Source organism: Struthio camelus, chromosome 5 (genome assembly GCF_040807025.1).
Source record: "Struthio camelus isolate bStrCam1 chromosome 5, bStrCam1.hap1, whole genome shotgun sequence".
Classification (NCBI taxonomy): Eukaryota; Metazoa; Chordata; class Aves; order Struthioniformes; family Struthionidae; genus Struthio; species Struthio camelus.
Genome location: NC_090946.1, coordinates 50,861,498 through 50,883,487, shown reverse-complemented (window position 1 = coordinate 50,883,487; position 21,990 = coordinate 50,861,498). Strand labels below are relative to the sequence as shown.

The 21,990-nt window shown below is 36.2% G+C and overlaps 1 protein-coding gene across 7 annotated transcripts in view; it reads left to right on the top strand.

The window, feature by feature from the left end:
* The window catches only part of STXBP6 (syntaxin binding protein 6), a 135,045-nt gene that overhangs the window by 80,163 nt on the left and 32,892 nt on the right, over positions 1-21,990 (top strand). For all 7 annotated transcript variants that reach the window (XM_068946361.1, XM_068946364.1, XM_068946365.1 and 4 more), the window contains 2 exons: positions 19,651-19,781; positions 21,548-21,713. In XM_068946361.1, the coding sequence (XP_068802462.1) occupies positions 19,651-19,781; positions 21,548-21,713 (297 nt within the window). The remainder of the gene's footprint in view (positions 1-19,650; positions 19,782-21,547; positions 21,714-21,990) is intronic.

Sequence of the window (21,990 nt, the reverse complement as noted above, 5' to 3'; positions counted from 1 at the left end):
GCGCTTGTGCTTTTAACAATCATCATTTTATTTGTTTTCTTGTAAACCAGATGCATGGGCTAAATTTTGGGAGTACTTTGTTCAGCAGTTTGGGGGTATTTCACATTTTTCCAAGAAAAAGTTTGTATGTTTTTAAATTCAGTGTGCTACAGATCACCAATCTTAAATGAGATTGTATTTGAATACTAATCTGTGCTAGCACACTTTTCAGGTATTGATGTTAGCATGCCTTCCCTGACTGTAGAGCTTAACTGAGAAGACCTGAATCCTTAGCCCAGCTGGTCCTACGAAGGGATGTTTAATGGCCCTTTAGAAGACCAACTGACTTCATAAAACACAGATATCAGCAGCATCTTTCGATGTTCTTGAGGTGCACGCTTCACCAATTTATCTCGTAGTGCCATCATTCAGCCTCTAAAAATCAAGGTCTAGTATCTTAAGTCTCTGTATAATAGAAATGTTGAAAATTGTGACTAATTCCTTGCCCTGTGAATGGAGAGAAGGATTTGTGTAGCTGCGCTTTGTTAGTGGAAAGGGAGAAAGAGCATCAGTTGTTGTTTTTAATCTTTTAGAAAAAATGGCATATCAATAACGTCTGCTTGACAGTCTGTTAAGATTATCTTTGGCAGATGAAAGAAGTGCACACTGTAGCATTTAGCTGGTATTGAATGCCTCTTATTTACCTTAAATTTGGTTGCTAAATGGTGAATGCTAGTGTAAAATATAAAAGTAGCGTATTGAGAGTTCTGACAGGTCTTTGCATTTCTATTTAATTTAGTGTGTTGATGGGTTTTTTTGTGTGTGGCTTAATTATAGTTGATCTTTGGTAGAGGGTCATCAGAATGTACATACTTAGTAGTTATACTGTTGGCATTACAAATTATGGACAAAAGTAGTGCAATCTGTGCAGACCTGTTAAATACCATTTCAGCACAGACCTGGGACACGGAAAGAAACATTCAGGACGCGTTTCCATACTGCAGTCTCTGTTTCCTATTGTGCTTTCACTTTGCTGTTCATCTGTGATTTTAGCTGCGGCTTCTTAATGTATCACTGTGAAAAATTATTTCACAGCCTTTGGGTCTGCTAGTTTTCCTTCTCTGTTCGGCATCTCTGTTGGAAGGATCGCTGCTCGAGGAAGCACTAGTGTTTCGCCAGTTATACCTTCCTTACGAGTCGCGGCAGTTATGAACTGAATGGCCTAGTAGCAACAATTGCTAGTGATTGTTGCAATTACTTGCGAACAGGTTATTTCAGTTAGAACTCATAAGGTGGCTCTGTAAGGTGGTAATGAGTTTGATGCGACTGTTTTGGGGGTTTGGTGTGGAATATTGACCGTCATTTTTGTTTAATGTTGTGACGTGTGATGGAAAGAATGTATTTTCCCTCACAATAGTCCAGAAGGAAAAGAAGCTCAGTGAACAACCTGTCAGCTGGAAGGCCGTCTTGATAGCAAGACGTCTGAAGTATAAATACATAAAGTTGACTCTCTTATTTTTATTCGTGATTAAAACAAACGCATGGAAATTGCCAGTGTTACAAAAGACATTTGTTTAAATACAAAGTAGTTTTAAAAGGAAATGCTTTCACAAAATGAAACGTACTGTAAACGCTAAAAAACGTTACTGCAAATTAGAAATGAATGCTGCATATTATCATTAGTAAATTATTCAAAGGTTTTTAAGATCTTATTTTCTTTTTAAAATGTATAGAGCTATTTCTGGATTCTGCTGGATTTTTGTGAGGCATTTCTGTGTCTGCAGTGTATCAGCATTTTTTTTTCCATTAAGGATGAATCATCAATTATATCATAATCCTATTTCAGGGGTTTTCTTGGCTTCAAATTTCATGTGTTAAGTAATAGCCCTGGACAAGTTCAAGTTAGGACTTGGTAAGTCTTTCTGATTCCTTCTAGTTAAGAGATTAACTGAAATTTGCCTTCAAATTTAATTAATATACTTTTATATGTTCTGCTTATTCATGTCTTCTACATGACTGGGAAGAAGGTTTAAGGCCTTAAAGGAATGTCCAGTATGCTTATGAAATAGAAATAACTAATCCTGGAATGTAAGGAGCTATGCATTTGCAAATGCACAAATCAATAGTCTTCCTTTAAATGGAAAAGGATGCAAACTGAGGAAAAAGTGCTGGTGTCATGTACTTGCATTGTTTAGTCTTGCATGTTGATGTGCATACAAAGGTAAATGTGATTACTTAATGAGGAAGGAAGCTCAGTTAGATATACCCAAATGTTGTAATAAATAGTGAACTTTGTCCCTTTGATATCTTTCTAATTGTGTTTGCCTGGGAATCACCTACTTCAGTGAACATTTTAGGAAATGGAAATACAAAATTGGTTGAATACCTATTTGCTTACCTGCTATTCATTTTAATATACTATTGTGTTTCATCTGGTAGATTTAATTAAGCCTCTAGTAATCTTCGAAGTCAGTAAAATCCTTGATCAAGAGAACTGCAAACAGGTTATCTGGGGCTGCCCATAATTAATACAGATGGGAAGCACAAATACAGTCACTATAAAAATATATTTTGTAACTGACTTTACTGTAGAGAGTTCATGAAAGGAAGCTACGGAAATCCAAGTCCCACCCACAGCAGTATCTGGCTTTCTAACAGCAGAGTAGGTAGTTGGACATTACTCATTTTACTGTGATATCTCTTACCTTTGATTTTTAGACATTCAGTTTTTGCTCAGTTGAGCAGCCTGGGAATGTACCTTTAGAAACGTATCTGTAAAATACTCAGGCTTCTTTTAAGCAGTGTATCTTCATCAATCACTGCTTTGTGTGACCTTGGAATATTAGCCTTTTATGTAAAGTTTTTAAGGCATGGCTCAGGCTTCCAATTTAGGAAGGTGATCTTCAGCTTACATTGTGCTAGTTTTATACTCTATATCTATATTCTGGGATATGGAAGCTCTGACGGGAATGCTTCAACTGTCCTCTAATTCCATACCAGAACAAGACCTACCTGTGTACAATATTCTCTCTCCAAAAAATACTCCATGATAGCCCTTTATTTGTTAGAATGGTCGCTAAAATTGTTGTGTGAGGAGATCCATGGCATTCCTTGATTGCTGTGGTCTCATTAAGTTGGAGAAATAAAACCTGTTAAAATTATTTGATAAAGATGTCCACGCTTCCCTTCTTTCTCTTCCTCTTCTGTCAAACCTGTTCGATGTTCTGCTCTTTGCAACAAATCTGTTTTCAGTTTTTTTTTTTTTTTTTTTTCTTCTCCTTTGAAGGATAGGAGGGCTCCCTGGTAGAAAACAGTAGACTGATCTTTGGTAAATAGAGACAACTGATGCTTTCTGAACCATTTTATGAAAGTTTTTCCTAAAGAATAGTAAATATGAGAAAATGACAGAGTAGATTGTAATTATCATTTAAGTTAAATTTTCAGTTGTATCATTGCAAAATTGCACAATGGCTTGTGTTGAAATAAAATTATTTGAGTTAAAAGAAGCAATTGACGCATATTTAATTGCGTTCTTTAAAGCAAAGTGCTTTAAACTGGAAGCATCACAGTTTTAACATCCTACCCCCAATGACTGTACAGAAAAAAGCATGGATTTATGGCAAGACTAGGTAAAGTATGTTGGTAAGAAGGCAATTGTCACTAGCTGTTACAATTAGCGTGCATTTTTTAAGTGGATGCATGTGTTGGCTGATTCCAGATTTTCTATAGACAAACTTTTTTGAAAAGAATTAGATGTACTGGAGACCTTGTAGTGTTTTTCATATCTTTCTCACGACCTGACAAACACTTTATGGCTATGGTTTGAGGGATTTTTTGTTTTGCTTCCATACCAATAGCAGAAGGCTAGTTTCAAACCAGAAATACTTCTGTTTCACTCTTCACATACTTCTAGTTTAACAATGGAAGATATATCATCTAATTTGCTGACCTGAAGTATAGTAGATTTTGAGCAGCTAATGATTTCTTTCCCTCAAGATCCAATCTGTCTTAATATACATGGTGTTAACAAGAGCAGGAACTCCAAAACTGATTGCTTGGTCACATCCATTCATTTGGAATGAGCAGCCAGGGAGTCAGGGGACAGGGGAATTGAAATAGAAAGATTTTTTTTTCTTGTTTTTGTTGTCTAAAAAGAAACAAGGAGCCAAAATATATTATATTTACTGTTTTAACAGATGCTTTTTTTTCTCTTTAAGATTATTTTTTCAATATTTTTAAAACTGTATTATATGACTGTTCAGTGTTTGTTATTCTCCTTCTTCCAGTGTTATCTGAGGCGGTTTGGTTCTTCTCAGTTTATTATGGTAGGGCTTTTTGATGTGTTAATCTGTAAATGAGGGTTGTTATGGTCAAAGTATCTAATTATAGGCCTGTATTCCTCTGTAGAGATGATGGCTAAATTATTTTCTAGCTACTTTAATTATCTGTGTCTTGTTCATGAGGTGAAACAAGGCCAGTGTGTAACAACAATAAATCAGTAGTTGAAAGAAAAAATGCAGTTTCAGAAATGTCTTCATTACACAAATTTAAAACAGAGCAGGAGAGTGACGTATAGAAGGAAAAGATAGTGAGGGTAAACGCACAACTTGAATGTAGGGACACTCAGTTCAGCAAGTTGTTTATTTCTGTAAATGGATTTTCTAACGCTTCTAAAGTTAGCCTAGTGAGGTCCTCAATTTCATTTTATTTTCATAATCACTCTTCCTGTGTTTTATGACTTAAATTTTAAAAATTTCTTAGACACTACTGTTCATGCCATGGTGTCAAAGCACTTTGCAAACAAGATCAACATGAAAATAAGTAGAAAAGAGTTCTCACACGGATATGCTGTTGTTGAATAGAGTTTGGAAATATTGCTGAACATCTTGGCAAGAAACCATGGTGTGTCTCTTCAGATACTTAAAACTGTAGGGAATATTTATGAAGGTTTGATTAAAATCTCAATTTATTTTGCATCTCATCTCAAAAGCATTTGTAATGCTTGATGCCCATTGAAAAGTTGAAGACTTCACCAATGAATTCAATGGGTACAAGAACAAGCATTGAAGATCCATGTTTGCAGATAGAAGACTGAAATCAAGGAAGGCAGGATGGTGGGTGCTGCAGCTGTGACAACGATGCCATCTGCTGAACTGTCTATGCAACGTTTGACCATATTCTTTTCTACAGAGGTTTTCGTTCTAACCACTGAGCCGTCTTGATCGTGCCTACTATGTAAATTGGAGAGGATCGATGCCTAAAGTTGATTTGTCGCATTAAAACTTTTTAAAGATTTTAGGGGTATGATTGCATTTCAAAAATCTTAACAGATGTACGTTACTCCGCGGACTGCTACTGGATATGGAGGAGATAGTTAGGGGATCCGCTGATACCTAAAATCTTTGAGTTTGTGTAACAGATTTACAACAGTCACAGAAGCATTCTCCTAGATTTATTGGCAGTAACGGTAGTAGTGCTGGTGGTAATAATTGGTGGCAGTTGTATTTTTATACACTTTAACCAAGTTCTAGATATTCAGTGTATACTCACTTTAGAGATTTTTCCTACTTTTATATCTCAGGCTAAGTGCTACCTGAAGTATATGTATATTGCTTGCTGCATTTCACTTTTGTTATTTACAAAAAATAAGTCAGACCATCTAAAAAAAATCATCATGTAAAAAGGTCTCTTCATAGTAAATGTTACACATTCAATGATAAGATGCAAGAGCGGCTGGTATTCGGTGTAAATAGAAGTTGTGGATTATACACTCTGTCAATGTATTTTGTAGGTTGAGATACTGGATGTTTTTGTTGTTGAATGGGCAGGATTGAAATAACTGACTTCAGTAAAAATGAAGTACAATTATAAAATAGATTTGCAGCCATTGGCCTGCTTACTAGTTTCTCTTCCCTGATTGCCCTTTCATTTTATTACCCCTGTCTTTTGCCTCAGGAGTCTGTCTTTTTTTTTTTTTTTTTCCAGTTTCTTCAAAATATAACAGTTATCAGTCTATATCAAGAACGGGATGCTATCACACCATATATGATTGTGAAGTTTTTTGCAGAATTGTGTCATTTGAAAGTTTGAGAGCCATGTGAATGGGAAATAATTTGCAAAGTGGACTGCTCTTCTGGCTTAGGCCCATATATAAGAAAAGCTAGGAATTCTTTACTGAACAGATGTAGTAGAAGCCTTTCTTGCATCTGCTGTATGAAAAATGTTTTCTTGGGTAATAGAGGGTCGTCTACTATATTTGAGGTCATTAATTCAATACAGAATCAAGGAAAGAGCACCATTTTGTAAATAACTGTTTAAAAAAACTCCAGTAAGACTTTATTCTGTTACAGCAGTTCCTTTTACACTACAGGATATTAAAAGTCACAAGCCAGTTTGTTCCAGAATCTGAAGACTGCCAAGTTATCTAATCAAATGTATATATGGAAAGCTAATTATTTCCTAATACAGTACTCTTAATGTGAGACATTGAGTAATGAAGTGGAACTTCTTTAATTTTCCATAACCCCTTCCTGCCTCTCAGGACTCTTCCTGTGAAGTTCAAACATTGTTTTCAGAGGATTTGTGAGGTAATTCGTAGCGTACTCTCTGCATACGGATGCACATCTGTTAACTTGTATGGGAATTTTGCCAAATCGCACTCATTAAGAGTAGAAGTACTTTTCTGATGTTGATTTTAACTGATTCACTGAAGTTGCTGGTGCTGAAATGACTAGAATGTGATAAAGAAAAACAAATATCCTAAGCCACTCACATTCACTGTGGTCTGTATCTTGAACCTTGATTTCTAAACTAGATTGAAGTGGGATTTTCTTAAGTGTGCATAAATGCCTGCAAGAGCTATTTATGCAAGATATCCTATTTGAACTAGAGTGACCTGGTCTAACAAGTCTTATCCTGGAGAAATAAGCAGGAGTTTGATTTCTGAATGAATAATATGTAGCTTGGTGATCAAGGCGCTAGAAAAGGGAATAATTTGAAGCAACCTTTTTTTTTTTTGGGGGGGGGGGGGGGGGCGGGACGGGACTGAAGATTTTTGTATTTGATTCTGACTGCAGGCACAGTAAGAGCCAGGCTCATATGTAAAACTTGTGTGGCCAGTTGTGAAAATGAAATTTAGTCTATGTAATGATAGTTTAATATTAGAGAATGTACTTTCTATAATATTAGATGATCTATAGTTTCAGTAAGCCTGGATGGGCATCTTGAAAGCAAATTACAGTTTCAGCTTTGTAGTGTTGCTTCAGACCAAATTGACTGAAGTAACAGTAATTCAAATTTACTGCGCTGGACACTGGGATAGGGCAGATGCTATGGTGGGCTAAAATTCTCAGTTGCCAAATACCTCCCAGTTATGAGGTGAGGTGCTGGCATGCCAGGCTAAGATGAAATGCTAATGCAATGTGCTGTAGCCATGGATCAGCAGGAGTTCTGTGCTGGCTGAGAGGTCCCTGATGATGACTTTGATCACTGGGCTCTGAGGAGGTCACCCCTCCTCCCTGGGACCTCCCTGAATACCTGATTTATTCTTCTGCAGCTGCAGTGCCTTGCAAGATCTGCTTGAGCACCATCCTGTTCCTCTCAACAAGATTTTAGTTGAAAACCTATAGAACGTTCAAATTTGCTGTATTTGACTGGAAATATCTCAAGAGACTTCAAATGCAGTTGACTACCTGTTACGCAGGAAAAAGGAGGTGGGAAAAGCTTAAAAGTTGGCTACTTTGCAATATGGAATAGTAAAAGGCAGTTCCAACAAAACCTGGAAGTTTGGTCATCATTCTGGAAGTGAATTTGTGTTTAACAAGATTCCTTTCCAAATATTTGCAGTTGGGCAGAAGCGTTCTCCCTGGCTATAAGACAAACCCTGCCCTTCTTTCCACTGTTAACTGCATCTGTTTTATATAACCATGCCAAAATGAAACACAGTTGCTTTGGTATCAATACCTTAACTAAAGTATAACTGCTATAATATATGAAGAATAGTTTCAACAAGCTATTAATTTATAACTGTAATGCTTCTAGCTTTCTAGCTTTAAAAATTTTAAAGGAATGAAAACTGAATCTGTAAAGAAACTGCAGTGGCTGGATTTTATATGATCGGAGGTGGTGTAAAGTGTTTGAATAAGCCTAAAGGGACTGTAGTTTCTATTTATCAGGACATATACGTAAGTGATTCTGTGAAAAAGGAAGATAATGCAAAAGTAGAGGCAAATCTTTGAAAGGGAAGGCACTCTGCCTGTGAAAAGCAGTTTGTTCTTCACTCTGTGGTATGTTTGGAAAACATACAGGCTCTCACTCTGTGTTTATGACACTTCATTGTGTTTTACACAACAGAAAGTATTTTACTTATGTGTTCTCACATAGACACTGTAAGCCAAAACAATCCTTTTGTTTTGAAGGCATGTGAAAACTGCTTTGTCTAGTTTTTCCTCTTGTGAAGGTACTACATGCCCTAGCAGTCTGTATTTGCAGAGTAACTGATTTTGTAATGTTGTTGGGTTTTCTTTTGCTATTCAGTAGATAAAGGACAACTTGTGGAAAGAAAAAAGAATATTTAAACAAAACTGTATTGTGGATGGTGTATGAACAAATCTTGAGAAACACATACTTGTTCTGGCGTCGTACCTTTTTATCCGGAAAGCAGTGAGAGTCAGGCTGACATACCTTATTATGGCCAGGGATACAGTAGGTGCTAATTTAGGCAGACAGATGATGCAAATTCTCTATTATTCGAACTGCTGGGAAGGGCTCTGGGAAGAAAATATGAGTTTAGCCTTAGAAGTAGTTTGCCTCTGTTGTATTTGGAATCTTTTCTTTGCGTTTTCCAAATTACTGTCAAAATGCTATATTATGCCTGAAGTAAGTGAAGGAGACCATCTTTGGTGTCATTTTAAACTTCTGTGCATTTAGGGTCATTGACATCCTCTTGTCCTATTTGGCAAATGGAGAAGATGGGATTTGTGCAGCTTCTGCCTGCTTTCAGCTCTTTTGCTCGTTGATGGTGTGAAAGCAGCACCATCAAAGGCAGGAGCAAAGCATTTGAGAGTTATATAAATGGGATGAAGCTCTTTTCTGGGATCCTTCTAGGATGCATCTCCTTGGTTCTCCTAATTTTGATTGCTGGCTAGCCAAGGAGATCCAGAAAATGATGAAATGGGGGAGGGCTGGGGATGGTGGACATACGCTCTTTATTCCTATTTGCCTCTTTACGGTTAGAGCTGAATTATGCTCACAACTGTGGAAGAAGGACTAATGTGACAGACCTCCAGAATATTGGGAAAGTATTTTACCGCTTGATACAATATTAAAATGTTTTATTTCAACATCTAATTTGTGAATCAAGCCTGCAAATTCTGAGAACCCTGTGGAAGAAGAATCTAGGATGGGGACAGGAAATTCGTTGGTTTAAGAACACTCTGCTGTTACGTAGTAGCTGACTCTTTAGTTCACACCTCCCTGTACGAGGGTGCAATTTAATAAATTAAAAAAAATTAAAAGGGAAAGCTACTTCTAAAAATAGATATATTGCAGTGAATATTCAAAGCCATTGTAGTAACTTAAGTGTATGTTTAAGATGTATTTCTGAAAGGGTTTTTTGCAAGTTTACAAACAAAATAAGTTGAGCTGTTAGCCAAAATTTGTCACTCCACTATAACAACTATTCTAATTAGGTTGTTGTGTAAATATATATGCAAAAGCAAAAAACTACATTGCAGTGAAATAAAGATTGTATTGGGGGTGTTCTTAGTGTATATGCACGTACGTAGCATACAGCATAACGATTGTTCAAGGGGAGGAGAGGTTCATAGACTATTTTTAGCCACAAAAAAAATTATTTCCAAAAAAACTCCTTTGCTCTATCATAGTGTCATCTTTCTTCAGAAAATGCTGGGGATGCTACAGATTTTAAAAAGATGAAGAAACAGGTAAATATAGGTTGCTAAACTTAGAAATTTAAGTGTAAAAGTATATTATAACAAACACACACTGAAAAATTTATCAGAAAGTGTAATTCTGTGTTGCTGTCCCGTAGCATTGTACAGTTCATACGTAGTCATGCAGGGAATACAATGATGTGCCATTTTCAAAGTGTTTTCTAATAGGTTTGCATAATCTGTTTAAATATTATACAAATACTATTATGCAAAATGATCTCCTAAATTTATTATTAAATTGATATTAAATTATATATTAATTTTTATTTAATATTGCTGTATTTAATTGTCATGTTCTCAGCAGACGAATAAATGTTAATATGATGTAACTTTATGTAGCCATTTATGGCTAATGTGAGAAGTCTGAACTTTGTTAACAGTGCTTTTCTTCTAACTCTGGCAAAAATGCTTTTCTTCTAGGTTATATGAATGCATATGCATCTGTTTGGTTATATGTATGTATATGTGCCAAACTTCTCGCAGGCAAGTTCAAAATCTTTCATTCTCTAAGTTCTCCCCATAGACAGATGTCTCCACAAAAGAGGCAGAATGCTGAAGGTCTTCTGCATCTGATTTAGAAGTCAGTTCATTTGCAGGCATTGCTATTTTTGTTCTTTGCATTTAATGTTGCATCACACTTCTTCATTTGTTCATATCTTGTGCTGATGGAGAATGCTATCTAAAACAACTCAATAGTTAGCATCAAGGGGGTTTTCTGGTTAGCAGAGGGATAAAACTGACAGACTTCACTGGAAATAATTTGTACTTACTTTCAGACCACAGTCGTAGATGTCCCCTCCCGCCATGCTGATGGTGAAAGGTGCCTGCTACTGCAAGCTTTGTTGTCCTTACCTGCTTCACAGCTATTATATCTTAGTACTTTATCTCTGTATGCACGTATACATATAAATAAGCTAGTGAGGGTGACAGATAGTGTTCTCCCATTTTACTAAGGGAAACTAAGAGACAGAATATTCAGGAAGTAACTGGAACAGAGGAAGAATCTAAATAAGCTCAGATTTTAGAGCTAAGGTTCTTAAATGGGTAGAACTTTATTTAGAATATAGGCAGTTCTGTCATACACTTACTTCATCTCCATGACATGCTAAAAATCTTTGCTGTAGTTTTACAAATACTGATATTAAGACCTGTGAAAAAGCTAATTTTGAAGACTTGTTGACCTTTGTGGTCATGTGGGAAACGTGACCACCCCATGTTTCTTGTTTAAAATGGGAATACAGATTTAATGATGCTTAAAAATGAAAAATAAGGGTTTAGTGGCACTGAGGTTGACATAATTCTGTCACCTGAGCCTGATTGAAAACTGCTGACTTCCTTCTGTGCTGCACGATGATGGTCCTCTTTTAAGAGGAAACTGATTTGGTGCATTTTTAGTAATTAACAGAGTAGGAATTATTTGGTCGGAGAGAATGGAGAATTCAGCAGTAGTTAAGAAAAAAATTAGAAGGAGCAGTGGATTTCAAGTATTGCCCAGCGAGACCTATACAAGACAGAGCAGTTGTGCTTTTTTTTTTTCAGTTAGCCTACAGGAGTGTCAAAAGTGGTAAGACTACAGAATTAGTTAAACTGAGAAGACCTTTTTTTTTAGCTGCATAGGTAGGGGCAGCTAGGTTATCAATTACAAAAAAAAAAATTTAAAAAGGATTAACAATTAAAACAATATATGCAAGGCAAGGTTTTGTTTTGGCAATAACACTTTAGTTTTTCCATTTAAACGCAGAAGTGTCCTACTGCATTTAGGGAATAAGAGAGTGAGGAACAACATTTGACTGATCTTTTTGGTGGCATTAGAGATTGTAATATCTGACCATTTGATAGTGGAAAAAGTAAAATGCTAGTTAAGAGAGGCAGGAACTATTGTTAGCATATAATTATTGGCAATTAAATTTAAAAAAAAAACATACAGGAGAAGAGGGGGGAAAAAAAGGCAAAATGAGGAAACGCAGTATGGAAGGAGAAGCCATGCCTAGATTTATTAGCCGCTCTTGGGAACCCTTCAGTGGAATGTCAGTCTTTAAAACTACAAATTGTAGCTGCTTTTGTTTATTTTCAGTGATGGTTAAAGTCTCACCCAGCTCACCTTTTTGAACAGAAAGGAGTAAAGCGAAAGGTTTAAGTCATGAAAGGGCAGGACTTTCATGGGAAAGCAAGACCAAGAACACAAGTTTCATTCCAGTGGTGTTTGCAATACAGATTTTAGTAAAAGGTAAACTTTGAATTTTGTGGCATCCAGGTCAAGAATAATACCGATATCAAGTGTAGTAGGGACTTACAGACCACTAGTGGAGTGATGGAGAGCTAGAGAAAGCCTGAAAATGTGGAAAGTACCGAAGACTCTGGGTAATTTTTCTCCTCATTCTCTTAATATCTTGTTATTAGCCATTCGAATATCTTACTCAGGATCCTCTTCCTCCTTCCCACATTCTCTTATTAGATGGAGCCTTTTCCCCAGAGAAGCTGCTTTCTCAAGAAACAGGATGCAAATATGAGTTACTCCCCTCCTCTCTCCCCAAAAGAGAGAGAGAAAAGTGGGCAGCAGTGCTGCACGTAGTTCTTAAGTGGGGCTGGCTGTCTTCCACTGTGAATATGTCTGATTTTCCTATACCTAAAATTGAAATGGGAAGTGGCAGTATCTGGGTTTTTATTAGCTCTATCTTCTCAGAGTTTCTCTTTGTATTAGATAGCAGAGGTTTAAGAATCACCGTGAGCCTTAAGGCTGCAGGAGGTAGCAGCTGGAGAACCACAGTGGTAAGGCTCTGAAGTTCTTAAAGAGTTAAGTCAGGATTTAGTTAAAGCTGCTGTGATTAAAATATGAACTAGTATGAATTTTGGTGCTCAAACTCAAAGCTGGAGCTTACGCACAGTGAAACTCGCAACCACTGTGTAAAGCAAACTGGGAATATTTTTTTCTGAACTCCACGTTGTGTATCAGAACAGTTTCATGGTTCTGGTCCTTATTCTTTAATAACTAAATAGATTACAATGCCCCAGCTTGCTCTACCTCACTTATTCTCAGCTTGCTTTGTCTGATTGTTGGAAAACTGCTTTGGGAAGTTTGGGAAGCTGCTTTCCAGGACCATACTCTGTTTTGTTAGGACCATTACAGAGCAATGTGGCCTGATCTCTAGGTCAAACTACCTAGGAACATAGGAGAACAGCAATAATAAGAAGCTTCTACCATCATAAGAGTTGAGGGACGTGTAGCTTAGTACTGCTTTCGCCGACTAGTCCCCATTTCCTCACTTGGGGAAGAGAAGAGGGAGATTAAGGTTTTAAATTTGGGGAAAATTGTAATAAGATTTTTCTTGTGACAAAAAGATAAGAGCCCTTCATTTTAGGGGAATGGAAAGAAATATTTTTGGACTTCTGCTTTGGGATACATTGGGATGAGGTAGGTGAGAATTGCAGATGGAGGTGAATCCTTATAGAAATCTTATTGGTGGTGTCTTCTCGTCTTTAAGACTTTGTACTTTATGATATTTACAAGAAATAAATCTGTCTTGGATTTCTTTAAACTTTATTTCCTGAAACAAGGTAAGTTGTTCTTATGTTGTTCTCTGAGTCTGCAACCCAGAAGTGGTATAGAATTGAGTAGCATTTGGACAGTAAAACAAGGTCACTTTCTTTTTTTTTTTGAAGGTCAGAAACTATAGCTTCTCAGACTAATTGGTAACTATAGCTTGTTAAAATTCTGTATGTGAATGTCAGAATTTTAGTCAATGAGGTTTTGGAAGTTTGTGAAATATGGTTTGTTTCCCTGGTGGCTGAGAGTGAAGGATCTAGCTGAATTAGAATTAGATTTGGTTGCACAAACATAACTCTGGAGGGAAAAGACAGGTTTTGGATATGTAACCCTGAAGAGTTGAAAAGTATGGAGGAGTAATTCTCTCTTTCACAATCTGTTCAGAACCTTCTTTTATTCTTTGACAACTGGCTTGAAAAAAATGCATTTCCACCAAAACTGCTAATACAATCACCATATTGTCCGTTCCAAAATAAAAACTGTATGAGATATTTAATATGTTCAATAAAGATATGCTGCATTTCTAATTTTATTTTTACTGCAAATCAAAATCTATCTAGAAAACTTCTACCTATTTTCAGACTTAGAGTCTCACTGTGAAACTTTAAGTTTGCTTTAGAGCAACGTTTCTACAGGAATGTAGGAATGATTAAATTCTAGATACAGGAACCATGAAATCAAATCACACTATGGTGTTGAGGCGTTCAACTTTTTCTTGGTCAAAGAGATTTCTAAAAGGCCTTAGACTGTCTTGGTGACTGTGTGTTTTAAGATTTTTTTTTTCCCCCCATTATTGGTTATTAACAAACAATTTTACTTACTTTGCATCATTATTTGTGAGTTAAGTGATGGACATCCATGCTTTTGTACAGATTGTTACATGCAGCTAGATTATGCTGACCTAGCATTAAATTGGTGAATATTATTGAGCTGAACTACACAGCTAGCTAGTGTGTTCAGCAGCCTCTGCAAACCCACCCAAAAGTGAAGCTCAGTCTGTCCATTCACAAATGAAAGTAATTCTTGTGAGATCTCACTTCATTTGGACTAGTTCCTTTTTTTCTGAAGAACTAATGATAAAACAGCAACAAACATTTAGGCTACTTAATCTTTAAGAACTATAGAGTGCTTGTGCAGATACAAAAATTCCTATTATAATATGAGCAGTTTTCTCAATCACTTTCTTTGACTGCTTCAAGACTTTGAACTTGAGTTTCTCCTTTTTAGTGGTTATTTCAATCATTCATCAGTTTATAAATACACAGCAATATGACTAGAAATTTTGTGAGGCAATCAAGCCATTTGTCACAAAATTTCTGATTACCTAAAGAGTTTTAGAGTTCAGAGCAGCTTGCTGTTAAGCTTCAATATTCGGTAGACTGCTTCACTTAGTGTATTTTAAGCAAAAAAGACACATCTTTAGTTTTGGATGTCCTTCCTTTGATTAAATACACAGATCTTAATTTAAACACAGAAATCCAGAATCAGGACATCAAACGCGGATCTTGACTCTTAAATATGTATTTCAAATCTCATCCAGTAAAGAAGAGTTCATAATGCAGTAGTTTTGAACTTTCTGGCTAGTTCTCAAAGCCAGATGCTTTTGGATAGTGTTTAAGGAGCTTTTTTCATTGTTTGGTTATTTTGGTATGAGGTAGTTAAAGATACTGTAGAAGCCGGGAAAAAAAAAAAACCCATGCATACATACACGTACATATTTATATATATGCATATGGATGGACTGCAGATGAGATGAAGTTGGACCATGACTTTTGTATCCTTCAGCTTTCTGTGTGAAGAGTTGTGTGGAGTTACTGCTTAAGATTCAAATCATCCGTGAGGTACTACAGTCCAGCTTATGATCTAGAATTTTAGCTAGGCCTGAAATTCAGATACATTTGGTTCGACATGTTCCAGATTATAAGAATAGTAGTTTGACTTTGTCACAACATGCTCTAAAGCTAATTCACATCTGGATATTTCTCCTCTGATTTGCGCTTTTGAAACAATATTTAACTTAAATACATGCCTCAAACTTTAACAACCTTCTTGAAATTTAATGCTATGACTTACTTCTATCCTGTAACTTAGGATGCAGAGTAGTTAGTAATGCCTTAAGTCTCAGAAGAAATAATGCTGTTTCTTGCTCTATGCTTTTTGTTTATAATTTAATCTAGTTTAAAAAAAAAAAAGCCACAAAGTATTTTGTCATGAATTGTAGTTCTCAAAAAATTTCTTCTTCCTTTACCAATAATGTGTGTTCTTTTAAAAAAAAAAAAAAAAAAAAAACGGAAAGAGGAAAAAAGAAAAAATTGAAAAGAAAAAAACTAATTTATTTGTGTCTGATGACATGCGGAAGTACTGTATGGACCTGCCATCTGTTACTGGATTCTGATTGCATGTACTTTATCCACACTATTGCAACTTCCTGTTTTGAAGGCATAAGGTTAAATTCTGTTACCAAAAGTAACCCTTGACATTGAAGCATAATTTTTTCCCATGTGTTTTATTAAGGTAGATAATGATTGGGAAAGATTTTGGCGAAAGCATAAATATAACTTCTCAGAGAGGGAGCATGGCTAGGAGCATGTAACTGCTTCCAATTTTGTTCTGATTTAAGAAACGACTTTTTGCATATTTGCAGGTTAACGCCCACTCAGTGCCTTGTGTGGAAATGCTCTAGTTTGCAGAGCAACATAATGAGCAGCTAGTGAGGATGCTGTTCCCAGCTGCCAGAGGGTCTGTGCAAAGTTGTAATGACTGCCATACCACTGTCAAGCTGTCATGGACTAAATGAATGTTTTAAAGCATATTTGATGATTTTGTGGGTGGTTGATTTTGAATGTTCTAGAAATTCCAGGTTATTTTTTTTCTTAACTACTAAGACGCAAAAGATGAACTGCATCTAGATCTGTTTGGCTGCATGCAGTAATTCATGGATGTGAGACCTAAAGGGTCAGCATTCCAAGAGGATCATATCAACAACTTGAAATGAATTTCTAAAATGATGACCAAGATATTCAAGACAATTATAAGTTGTTTTGGAGAGTAGGATTCTGCCTCTCCTAGACTTACTGTGTGATGGGTGATATTGAACCAGTTATCTAATCAAAAGGTTTTTATAGTTGAATACTAAGGGGAATACTCCTGAGCTTCCTCACTTAAGGCACTTGGTGTGCTCTTCATTTGTCCAGCTGCAAACAAAGTTGCTGTTCATTGATCACAAGAATTACTATATAGAGAAATATAAATAGTTAATTTTGGATGCATCAAATCAGCCAAACAAAAGTTATGGAGATTTTGAGATTAATCATTCTGTGCCTCGCTACCCAATCTGTAAAATTCAATATTTTCACCTCAAAATAATTATAACCCCTGTTTTCAATAGCACTACAAATGTGTGCCATATAGAAGCCTAAGAAACACACGTATTCAGAGCAGTGAAAAGTTTGCTATAAATAGTTAGGGCTGTGCATCTCATTAACTGATTATCCATTCTTTACATTACAAAAAGGCAAGCGGTCCTATGGAAAAAAACATGTCATCATGTAAGTGCTTCCATGTAGTGCTTCCTGGTTTTGAATGCATTGTTTTGCGAAGTTATTAGTTCTAGTTCTAGTGTGGCACGTGTTTAGTGTGCACAAATTTTGTTTTAATACGTAGCTCGTTCAACAGTGGAATATTGACAGATTTTCAGAACAAGGGAGTAAATCACAGAACTTAAACTTGAGCAACTGTTAAAGATTGCTTTTTTTAATTATTATTATTATTTTGTAGAAATATATGTTACTGACAATGGGATGCTGCAGAATCTGCTAAAATTGCTGTTGAGGTTGAGAAAAAGGCTGCAAGCATGTATTAGAAACCATGAACTTAGGGAAGGCAGTGACATAACTTTGTGGTCTACTTGTGTAACTTTGAATTTGTTTCCCACTCAGTGGTGTGTAAATTTGCAATACAAGCAGGACCTGTGTACACTACTAGTAAAGCATAGATAAAATTACTGTCTGTCTACCTCTGCTTGTTCGAAATTGGTAGGTTTGGCTTTTTGCACCTTTGTTGTAGAAGTAAACTGTTTCCCTCCAGAAAAATACTCCAGTACTGTTTTAAGTCACTGAACCCTCAAAGAAGGATATTGCCTTGTATTTCAGAGTTTTTAGGGTATTGGGCAGTCAATGACTCTTTAATACTGTTCTCATTTCAATACTAGTTCTAATCTAATTTTACTGTCAACTTTCAGATATAACATTAATTTCCTCCCTTTTGTAGCGTTTGACATGCAATATGGAATCAGATACTACAACAAATTGATTCACAATGTTTCTGCTGCTGATTAAGACATTTCTGGCAACGTGCGTATTATATTTTCGTCAGTAAACTGGCTAACATATTGAGTCCAACTGTGCTTTCTATTCTGAGGTAATTTCTTTAAAGCCGCTATCTACCATGTAGCGTGTTAAAATATGATTCTTGGCCTACTACAATTTTCTTGGAAATGAATTTACTGTAAATATCAAATTAAGTTTTCCTTTAAATGAGAGAAGCTTGGACTTTTACATGCACTGATGCACACTGAACTGAAATGTATAATTCTGAGATAATGAAAAGAACTTTTCATGTATTAATCTACATTTACTGCTTGATTCCACAGAACATTTAACGTCAGAGACACTGATCTGTGAAATGATAAATTTTCATCCCCATGCAGCACCTAACTACAGAATGGGAAGCCTATTAGCTCGTTGGCTTTCCTAATCATTTTGGGTAAATTAGGTGCACTAAAAAACACAGTCTGATTATTAAACTCTTGGTTATTGAAAAAGTCTCCTTTAACAGCCAGCATCTGAAAGCAAAGAGAAGAGTGACCATTCCCAGTACTGCTGATTTGGAAGGGTCACATGGATAAAAGGATTTTAGGGAGAGGAATAATTGGCACAACAGCCTTAATAGATTGTGCAGTGCAGTGATTCTACAAAATATTTCTTCACTGAAAATGAAAATGTATTTTGGAAATGAGTTAAACAGCAACAGAAAAATCATGTTCAAGTAAAATACTGAAAAGGTATGCATTGCATGACTTTGCTTATAAAACTTATCTGGAGATTAAACGTATGTGCAGTCACATCGATGAAAAGGAAATATCTTTGTATAGAGAATGAGTCTAATACAGGAAGCCTTTTTTCCTGTTGTTGAAAAGTTAGCTTTAATGTTTAAGAACATTTTGAAAACCTGAGGTTGAGTTTAGTACTGTTGTGGGTATTTTATATTGCATTTTTTTCAAGACTAAAATTATCTTGAAAGACTTACTCCTATTATTTGTGAATTTAAAAGTATCTTTATTTTGTTTAAGTAAGGTTGTTCTTGCTTATGGTCTTTATGATGCATAAAATTTGGGGAAGAGAAAGGAAATCTTTAGTTCCTTCATTCTTGCAAGTATTTTTTTCCATGGGCTATATTGTCTGTAGTTTTATGGTTTCTTTCTTGATGCAGTACCTCAATATATTTATGCCTGTTGACTAGAAACTGGGAACTGACTATCAGCGATGTTGACGTTATCATATGAACGTGAGCTACATGTGACGTTACGAAAAGACTGGAGTAAGCTGTAGTTTTATGAATCAATTGCCACCATAGAAGTCAGTCCAAGCTATAGTAGAAAAATGAGCACCTATGTGGACATTGCACATATGCAGTTTGATGTGGAGTTGTACAGTCATGTTGATTCTCTTCTCTGCAAGTTCAAGTAAAGAAGAAATGAATAAGACGCTGGGTATGAGAACCCACTGCAAATAATTAGTGTGGAAAAAAAGAGTATAGTGAAGCGCTCATGAAAAATCAACTGGAAAGATCTTAGTTTTAGTTCAGTTTTACAAGCTGTTGACCACTTAAACCTGATAATGGCTGAAATATGTCTATTTTTGAGTATTATAATGCTTGTTTGGCGTAGTACCACCGTTCTGACAAGGATGAATTTGCTTTTTACCATGTTATCCGGGAAAGAGGATGTGTTCTACAGTCAGAGACAGTGGTATATGTTTGCTTTCGTGGCTGAACTAGTGGGACAGTGTAGAAAATACACCATAAAACCAGCTACTGATAAGTGAACTAAACGCCATACTTTTGAAAGACCAAGCCCATTTCAGTTGTATGTTCTTTGTTTTCTTTTGTGTTCAGTGACAAACAAGAAACCGGCTCAAGCATCTATTACGAAGGTCAAACAGTTTGAAGGTTCCACGTCCTTTGTCAAGAGAACGCAGTGGATGCTCGAGCAGCTTCGCCAGGTCAATGGTATCGACCCTAATCGGGTGAGTAGGCTGAGCAGTTCTAGAACATGACAACTGAGCTCTTTTATAATTGATTTATGAATCAGGCAGCCTTTCACTGTTCACAAGGCAGCTGGAAATATAATATACAGGTTTAAGTGCAAATTTTCCAAAAAGAAAGAAGTCTATGGAATATGCAAAGTATACTTCAGTGGAAAAAAACAGAGAAGGCAAGCTTATCAGATACTTCCTCCTTTTCTCTTCCTGTCTTTCCTACCTTTTCTTACCATTCTCTTTCCTCTTCCTAAACATAAAAATAAGAGCTTTGTTTGCCCTATCCTCAGTTGTAAGCCTCTTGGGCTCCATTTTGATTTGGAGCTGTGTTGTAAGACAGAGCAGTAAGCTCTACTGTGGAGGAGGTTTCTGAGATTCAAGTTTGTGGGACAGAATAAAACTTGCCTCTTTTGGGGACAGTCCTCTCCTCAGATCCTTCTGTATTTCTTATCTGATTCTGCTAAGGGCCTAACAGCACAGGAACACTGATTTAAGAACAAAATATGCGCTAAGTAGATTTGGAAATCCCTCTAGAATTTTTACCTCGAGCATTTCTGTAACGTGAAATCTCTCAACACACAGTGGTGCTAACATATAGTAAGCTTAACAGTAGTAAAACAGTCAAATTAGAAGTTATGAATGTGACTCACACTGTGTGATCAAAAAGTGACTTAATGTGTTCATTGCACAGCAAAACGTGCTTGTGGCTGGCCGCCTCGGTTTGTTCAAAGCTGTGGTCTGATCAGCTGCCTCAGCCCTTTAGTGATGGCGCGCTAAATTCTGTTACTGCCCAGTGCAGTGTTGTTAACAAAGAAGAAGCTCTTTGCTACTGTCATATGAAATGTAGGGAGTGGAATTATCTTTGCTCTGGGTACAAGGACAATGAGAACAAGAAAAAGAACACAGATGAGGGATATGAGTTTTATACCCCTTCCCACCATCTGCTAGGTAGCTCTGTAAGCAACAGCTTGGGATACTTTCAGGTTGAAAATACTTTTAAATACTTCAGCTTAGACAAGTTCCTACCAAACTTGTCTTCCTGTTATTCTTAGTGTTGTTGACTCAAAATGGTATTTACTAGTTAGATTACAAAGTGCTATCTAGCGGATAGTGCTAAACATATAGCAATACTGCTTGCATAGTGTCTGTTTCTTTTGGCCGTTGATGCAGGGTACAGAGCCAGGGTTTACTTTGTTCTGGAACTAATTTTTTGTTCATGTTGTCTTGAGACATATACAAGATCTTGAGTTTCACTTATCAGTTCTTACAATATCTGGGACTTGCTAGCTGTTTTTCTTCTTTGCATGAATAACCAGAGCAGAACCACACCTCCTATAACATAGCATGGAAGTGGATTCTATGCTAAGAGACTTCTCCATGGTGAAAAGAAAATCCTGTATATCTGTAGCTAATGAGTTCTTATGCGATTCCAACTTTTAACTTTTTTATCTGAAATATTCCTGTTATCAGTTTCAGGTTTCTTTCTCTTTTTTTTCCTTCCCCCGGAGATGAATATTTCTCATTTAAAAAAAAAAAAAAAAAATCCATGACAAAAACAAGAATTTTCTTGCCTGTTTATTTCTATCAAAAAATCTGCAGGGGAAAAATAATTCCAGGATGATCTTCAACTTTGTGATGTCTCTATTTTTTCAACATAATTGCTTTATAAAAAAAATGATAGTTCTACATTTTTCTTCAAATTGTTTCTAACACTAGAATGATTGTTTTTGTTTTGTTTTATTTTTTCCTTCTAGGATTCCCCAGAATTTGATTTACTGTTTGAAAATGCTTTTGACCAATGGGTAGCAAGCACAGCCTCAGAAAAATGCACGTTCTTTCAGGTTCTTCATCACACTTGTCAGCGGTACCTTACAGACAAGAAACCAGAATTTATCAACTGTCAATCTAAAATTATGGGAGGTAAGCCAACTGAAGCTGGAACACTTGGTGCAATTGGACATGAAATGATGATTCCCACATGTGTGGGGGAGTGTACATATGTAAGTTATGTATATATCCGAGCACACACTTCTTTTTAATAAAAAAAAATTTTTCATTGGAGTGAAATCACCAGTGGGATTCCATAGGGATCTTTGCTGTGATCCATATATTCATTTAATGTAAATGAATATATGTCCATATACATGTTCGAGCGTGGGAAAATATTTGAGGAAAGTGTTATTACTGGATTTGCTCT